The 7886-nt window shown below is 54.2% G+C and overlaps 1 protein-coding gene across 1 annotated transcript; it reads right to left on the bottom strand.

Annotated features, from left to right (window-relative positions):
- Positions 1–225: 225 nt before the first annotated feature.
- Positions 226–1762, bottom strand: LOC133900194 (disease resistance protein RGA2-like). Its single transcript, XM_062341319.1, has 2 exons — positions 1663–1762; positions 226–1612 (listed from the first exon to the last, which is right to left on the bottom strand). Exons 1-2 carry the CDS (start codon positions 1760–1762, stop codon positions 363–365), a joined length of 1350 nt encoding a protein of 449 aa, XP_062197303.1. The 3' UTR covers positions 226–362.
- Between the last annotated feature and the right edge of the window lie 6124 nt (positions 1763–7886).

The following is a 7886-nucleotide window of genomic DNA, read 5'->3' as shown; positions in this document are numbered from 1 at the left end:
TGATCTGTCAGAATAAATCTGGAAGTCGACTCTCCAACAAGAAACAATGTTGATTATTGATCGTGTCGTTGGCGACGCCTTGACATTTGAGACACAAAGAAAGAGAAATCGAACAAGAGCTACGTAAGGACTTAGGCGTTACCTAACTTCAGTTCTTTTCTTTTTTTTCTAAATGGACTAAATAAAATTTCAACGCAAAACTTGAACAGTAGTGTGTGGTAAGCATTCAGAAACTTCACACACTGGAACTGTAACACACAAATAACAACGATGTAACATAGGTGATCCTCGCACAAAAAGAAAAATGTAACATATAGGTGACCATCAGTCAGTTTTTCTGTTTTTTCCGTGGACTCAATTATCTACTGATCAATCTGCTGCTGCCTTGCCCGCCTCTTCCTCTCGATTGGCGCACTTGGACGCTTTTCTACCTTCTCGCAAACAACTGTGTACCGATAATTCGGCATGTAGGCAGATTCCCACAGCATAATCCGTATCTCCTCTTGGTGAGGAACGCCAGCAGAATGCAGTAGTTCTTGGATGGTCATTGCTGGCAATTCCGAAGCCACACCAGTCTTACAAGCACTCTTGAGCCTCAGAGGAACAGGGAGCGTCTCCAACGCTATCTTGGCGACACAGATCTTGGAGAAGTGATCATCATCTCCTCGCAGGGATGCATGGAAGCTCTGCACAACATTTAGCACGGCACACCAGAATTGTGCATTGAGGTTCATCCTAAGTAGGCCAACGAGCACCTTTGCGCCGAAGAATGACCCGTGCAGTGCTGCTGCAATCTTCCTGCCCAGGACGGCAAGCTCCGGGTGCTCCTCTGGATCGTTGCCACCAAATGCGAGTGATCTGAAGAAGTACCAATATTCCTCCCGGGGCAAAGGCTTCACCCGCATTGCTACCACGGTCCCGAGGTCCGCGATGCGGTCGTTCTCGCTGATGACTATGATCTTGCTTCCAGGCGCGGTGGATCTCAGAGATGCACAGAGTGAGACCCACACTGCCTCGTTGATTACTACTTCATATGTGTTTTTAATCACAAGTAGATGCCTTCCATGCCCTGAGACGGATGACTCATGAAGCACGTGACCACCACGTCGTAATGTGCCCAACATATCTTCAATACAGCGCTCCTCAAGAAGAGACCCATAGGAATAGAGGATGAAGGAAAAGTGATCACGGACCCTCTCATCGCTGCAGACACACTTGACGATGGTGCCCTTCCCCACTTCCGGACCACCGACTATTGGTAGGATGTCCAGGTTGCTCCCAGGCTTCAGCAAGAAGCTGATTATCTGCTCCCTCTCGACAAGTCGGCCAAACATAAATTTGTCCTCAGAGAAAAAATTGGAGATCGGCCGCCGTTGTATTCTAGGGCAGCAGGCCAGCACCAGAATGAATTCCTTCATATCCTCTGTAGCATCTTCCAACCTTGCTAGCACAACACTTAGTTGATCAACGCCATCGTCGTGGCCTACGGTTGTACCTGCAGCTACAGTGCAAAGTCGCTTTGCTGGGCCAGTCAAGCGAGATAAGGGAAATGACCAGGAGCTCCTCACCAGAGCATATCCATCATGATCCACACGGTGGTGTGTGGTGACGTCTGTTGAATAAAATCATGTACTCAGTAGATGTAGGAGTTAGTTGTTTTGCTATTTGCATGTGCTGTATGAGCTTGCGACCGTTTCATCGGATGTGCGAGTCCTACGGCCAAGTTGAGAGGTGGCTTCGGCTCCTGCGCCACGGACTCCATCGTGGGATGGCGCGGTGAAAGCGGGTAGTCGCGCAGCTGCCGCGAGCCTCTCGCGTCCATTTGTTACTCCTTTATATTCTGCATCAGAAAACGAAGAGCGGGTTGTTGAGCCCGGCACAAAAAGCCTTCCTGTGTGAAGAGTACGAGCGAGCAGTCTTCTTCCAGTTCGTGAGAGTTCGTGAGAGTTCGTGAGTTCGTAGTGGAGCGGGGAAGTTCCGGCGAAGGCAGTTCGACGGAAAGGCCAACATTTGGCATCAGAGCCAGATATCGGTGTTGGGCTCGCGATCGTGTTCTGGAGGGCGTCGTCATGCCGCGAGCACGATCAGCGACACCACCGGGTGCGCGCTTTGGCGGCCGCGCGGAGAGCAGCGGCGGGAGTGGCGCCGGTAGGAGCCTGGTGATCCATCGCACGGTTCGGGAAGCCGGCGGTGGAGCTAACTACCCCATGCTCACTCGTATAAACTACAGCGAATGGGCTATGCTGATGCGCGTCATGCTGCGTGCGCGTGGCTTATGGATGGCGGTAGAGCACGGCTCCGACAACGAGCAGGAAGACCAGATGGCCATGGAGGCCATCTTCCGCAGCGTCCCTTCAGAGATGATCACCACCCTCGGCGCCATGGAAAGCGCCAAGGCGGCGTGGAACTGCATCAAGACCATGCGCGTCGGCACCGATCGCGTGCGCAAGGCTAAGGCACAACAGCTGCGAAGGGAGTACGAGACGATCCAGTTCCATGACGGGGAGTCCGTCGAGGACTTTGCGCTCCGACTGAGCTGTCTTGTCCAGGAACTGGCGACGCTCGGCGATCCAGTCGACGACACGAAGGTCGTGGAGAAATATCTCCGTGTGGTGCCAGACAGGTTTGCACAGCTCGCTCTTTCGATTGAAACTCTGTTGGATCTGTCAACACTGTCGATCGAGGATATCACCGGGCGCCTCAAGGCCGCGGAGGACCGGCCTGCACCGTCGTCTCTGACGACGGCGAGCGGCAAGCTCCTGCTGACCGAGGAGGAGTGGGCGGCGCGTGTCAAGGAGCGGCAGCAAGGCGAGGAGTCATCACGCTCTGGCAAGGGCGGCGGTCGTGGGCGTCGCCGCAGCCGGGCACCGAAGAAAAGGGCGGAAGGTGGCGGTCGTGAGTCGAAGGACGTGCCCAACCGCGATGACGACCGCGACAAGTGCCGCAACTGTGGCAAGAAGGGCCATTGGGCACGGGAGTGCCGCAAGCCCAAGCGCGCTGACGAGGCGCACCTCACCAAGGACGACGACGATGAGCCGGCCGTCCTCATGATGCAAGCCTGCACCATCACGGAGACGACACCAGCGGCACCGGGGCCTGTCTTTCTAGATGAGCCTCGTGTCAAGGCGCTGCTCGGCGACACATGCGAACGGCGTAACGGGGCATGGTACCTGGACACCGGAGCCAGCAACCACATGACGGGGCGCCGGGAGATCTTCGCCGAGCTGGACACGGGCGTCACCGGTAAAGTCAGTTTTGGTGATGGCTCATACGTCAACATTTACGGCCGAGGAACGGTCCTGTTCCAGGGTCGCGGCGAGCAACATCGAGCCCTCACCGGTGTCTACTACATCCCGGCGCTGCGCAGCGATATCATCAGCTTGGGGCAACTCGACGAGAGCGGCTGCAAGGTGGACATTGACAACGGTCTGCTGCGCATTCGTGATCGACGGAAACAACTCCTCGCCAAGGTACAGCGCGGGGTGAATCGCCTGTATGTGCTGCGGGCTCGTATAGCACAACCGGTGTGCCTGGCCCGCGCTGCGATGATGTAGCGTGGCTGTGGCATGCCCGGTATGGGCACCTCAACTTCGACGCACTACGCAGCCTGTCAAGGAGTGGCATGGCGCGCGGTCTCCCGGTAATTGAACATGTCGACCAGGTGTGCGAAGGGTGCATCATTGGCAAGCACCGGAGGGCGTCGTTCCCATCATCAACAAAGTACCATGCTGCTGGCCTGCTGGACCTTGTCCATGGTGATTTGTGCGGGCCGATTTCACCACCGACGCGCGGCGGGCGTCGGTATTTTATGTTGCTTGTTGATGACCATAGCAGGTACATGTGGCTGCGCCTGCTGGATGCCAAGAGCGACACGGCGACTGCTATAAAGCAGTTTCAGGCGCAAGTGGAGAATGAGACAGGACGCAAACTGCGCGTGCTCCGGACAGATCGCGGCGGGGAGTTCACCGCTGTCAAGTTCGCTGAGCACTGCGCAAACGAGGGTGTGTCGCGACAGCTCACCGCGCCGTATTCTCCCCAGCAGAATGGCGTGGTTGAGCGACGCAACCAGACGATCCTTGCCATGGCGAGAAGCATGATGAAGTCAAAGAGCATCCCAGGAGATTTGTGGGGAGAGGCCGTCACCACGGCGGTCTTCATTCTCAACCGAAGCCCGACGAAAGGCGTGAAAGGGATGACCCCTTATGAGGCGTGGCACGGAACGTCGCCGGCAGTGCACTTTATGCGCACTTTCGGCTGCGTCGCCTATGTGAAGACGGTGACACCACACCTCAAGAAGCTGGAGGACAGAAGCAAAGCGATGGTATTCGTCGGCTATGAGGCCGGCTCAAAGGCATATCGCTGCTATGATCCGGTAGGCGACCGTGTCCACGTGAGCCGCGACGTCGTGTTTGACGAAATGGCCAAGTGGGACTGGAGCAATGGCGACCCACCTGCCAAGGGCGGCTATGGAGGGCCGTTCATGGTGGATGAACAGGTGTGGGAGGAGGCGCATGGTCCTGGGGTTACCGGTGGAGAAACCTAGGAGATCGGCGACGGGGGAGTTCTGACACGCCAGCGTGCCCACACCCGTAGACTTTGACAGGCCGCAGCAGAGGCATCGAGTTCGTGTCACCCACAAATGACGCCATGGAGCAGCTGGACCACTCCGACGGGCAGCCACCGCGATTCAGGCTGGTGGAGAACGTGCTGGAGCACGGTCCTGCACCGGTCGATGATGAGCTGCATCTCGCTGTCAACGACGAGCCGGCAACATTCGCCGAGGCAGAACACCATGAGTGCTGGCGTCGTGCAATGATGGAGGAAATGAAGTCCGTCGAAGACAACCGCACATGGAGCTTGGTTGATCTCCCTGCCGGTCACCGACCTATTGGTCTCAAATGGGTATTCAAGGTGAAAAAGGATGCCCACGGCGCCGTCGTTAAGCACAAGGCTCGTCTCGTCGCAAAGGGGTACATCCAGCGGCAGGGGGTGGACTTCGACGAAGTGTTCGCTCCGGTCGCGCGCCTCGAGTCCGTGCGCGTGCTGGTCGCCATGTCGGCTCATGCGGGTTGGCGCGTCCACCATATGGACGTGAAATCCGCTTTCCTCAACGGCGAGCTGGATGAGGAGGTCTTCGTCATGCAGCCCCCTAGTTTTGAAGTTGCAGGGCATGAGGACAAGGTTCTCAAGCTGCACAAGGCGCTCTACGGTCTCCGTCAAGCTCCCAGGGCTTGGAACGTGAAGCTTGATCGCTGCCTGCTGGACCTAGGCTTTCATCGGTGTGAATTCGAACACGCCGTGTATATGCGAGGAGAAGGTGTCTCTCGCTTGCTTGTCGGCGTTTACGTCGACGATTTGGTGATTACGGGAGCAGCCAGTAGGGAGATCGAAGCATTCAAGGAGGAAATGAAGCTGCAGTTCAAAATGAGCGACTTGGGCCTGCTCAGCTTCTACCTGGGCATAGAGGTGAAGCAGGACGAGGATGGGATTTCACTCTGTCAATCAGGGTACGCCGAGAGGATTCTACAGAAGGCCGGCATGGAAGGTTGCAACCCGATGCACACGCCCATGGAGCCTCGCTGCAAGCTCAGTCGCGACAGCACCGCACCGCCGACCGACGCCACGGCGTATCGCAGCATTGTGGGTAGTCTTCGGTACTTGGTACACACACGACCTGACATAAGTTATTCAGTGGGTTATGTGAGCCGGTTCCTGGAGAAGCCGACAGAGGAGCACTTGACTGCCATGAAAAGGATACTGAGGTACTTGGCTGGTACTTTGCAGTATGGGTGTCGCTATGCCAGGAGGAAGAAGGCAGCACGGATGATAGGTTATTCAGATAGTGACCTTGCCGGTGATATTGATACACGCAAGAGCACTTCTGGCATTTTCTTCTTCCTGGGAGAAAGCCCCGTCAGCTGGTAGTCAGTGAAGCAAAAAGTGGTTGCACTCTCGTCGTGTGAAGCGGAATACATCGCAGCAGCCACAGCAGCATGCCAGGGAGTTTGGTTGAGCAGGTTGCTTGCCGAGCTGGAAGGTGAAGACGCCAAGCCATTCTCTCTGAAGATCGACAATCAATCTGCGATTGCACTCAGCAAGAACCCGGTATTCCACGATCGAAGCAAGCACATTGATCTCAGATATCATTACATCAGAGAATGCGTGGAGAACGGGTCTGTTGAGATCGAACCCATCGGCACCAATGATCAACTCGCTGATTTCCTGACGAAACCACTCGGCAAAATCAAGTTTCAGGAGATGAGGAGCAAGGTGGGGATGGTTCTTGTTCAGTAGTTGCATGAGTTCATGATTTAGGGGGTGTTTTGTTGAATAAAATCATGTACTCAGTAGATGTAGGAGTTAGTTGTTTTGCTATTTGCATGTGCTGTATGAGCTTGCGACCGTTTCATCAGATGTGCGAGTCCTACGGCCAAGTTGAGAGGTGGCTCCGGCTCCTGCGCCACGGACTCCATCGTGGGATGGCGCGGTGAAAGCGGGTAGTCGCGCAGCTGTCGCGAGCCTCTCGTGTCCATTTGTTACTCCTTTATATTCTGCATCAGAAAATGAAGAGCGAGTTGTTGAGCCCGGCACAAAAAGCCTTCCTGTGTGAAGAGTACGAGCGAGCAGTCTTCTTCCAGTTCGTGAGAGTTCGTGAGTTCGTAGTGGAGCGAGGAAGTTCCGGCGAAGGCAGTTCGACGGAAAGGCCAACAACGTCGAGCATGTAGTATGCACGGTACATGCCCTCCATAAGCTTGTTGAGCCACAGGAGCAGCCTCCGGTTGCTGGCAAGGTCCCGCTGCTCGGCTTCGTCCATGACGGCGTGGATCTTAAGCGCAAGCAGCTCGAGCCGTTGGGCCATCCCCACCCGGCATGTCTGCTTCACACATCGGGTCACGAGGAAGGAGATTAGCCTGCTCACAAGGTTGGCAACGACTGCTGGAGCAACCAGGTCCTCGAGTACCTTCATCTTTTCTAAAGGTGCACCTATTTATGGTTTACTTAGGAGCTAATGCAAACTTTTGTGGTAAGGAGTGATGGAAGTGAACAAAGGCAGACCACAATATATAATAGTCGAGTCAGCAAGCATATCATTTGACTAAGGTAGTAGAGTGTAGACGTGTGGAGAACTCAAGCAACTAAGTCAAAGGCGCGCAACTACTTGGCAAGTCATGATACGTCATATGATTAGCTTGTATTAAACGAAATGAAATAGAATTCTAACAACCCTCCTAATTTTATGTCGGTTAGATTGTGTTACATTTGCTGATGAATTGCCTCTTGTTTCGTCTGCCATAGTACAATCAACTGAGGTGTGGATGCATGGAAAATTTGCAGCAATACCTAATTCGTTTGTTGTGATTTTTCTAGTGATGTTTGGTATGGTATTCAGAAGACCACGCAAATGTCAGGCTTATATATTTACAATAATGCCATCACATTTGCCACCTCTGGAGCCATCCACGTCATCAAATTCGCCACCTCCGTCCGATACCCCCTCTTCTCAAGCTCACAACCTCTCCCTCAACCATCTCTGATTCGTTGTGCCCATCCGGTTCGGGCTTGAGGCTGGTCCCTTGCTGCTCCGTTGCCCCTGTCACCACCACCACCTCCCCATCGCTGCTGCAGAGGTATACCGAACATGGCCCTCTTAGTGTATGAATGTGATTTTACTGATTAATGATAACATAGTTAATGAGACTAACATGTTTGTCAAGTATATATTTGAGTAGGTCTCATGAATGCAATACATAAAGAAGCCACCAAAGCCGAGATAAAGATTAGTTGAATTGGAGAAGTCTCAGGAAAAATGTGCATGCTGGATGGCCTGGCGATAGAGGTGTTATACACGCTGGAGCTTTTCAGCTTATGGCACTTGTACATACCGG

The sequence above is a fragment of the Phragmites australis genome, chromosome 19, assembly GCF_958298935.1.
Source record: "Phragmites australis chromosome 19, lpPhrAust1.1, whole genome shotgun sequence".
In the NCBI taxonomy this organism is placed as follows: Eukaryota; Viridiplantae; Streptophyta; class Magnoliopsida; order Poales; family Poaceae; genus Phragmites; species Phragmites australis.
Note: the sequence above shows the minus strand (reverse complement) of the source record. Positions and strands in the feature narration are given on the sequence as shown.

Coding starts and splice junctions, on each gene's coding strand:
- LOC133900194 (XM_062341319.1), bottom strand. CDS start 1,762: ATGGAGTCCGTGGCGCAGGAGCCGAAGCCACCTCTCAACTTGGCCGTA. Junction 1,613..1,662: donor TCATACAGCACATGCAAATA/GCAAAACAACTA, acceptor TTTATTCAACAG/ACGTCACCACACACCACCGT.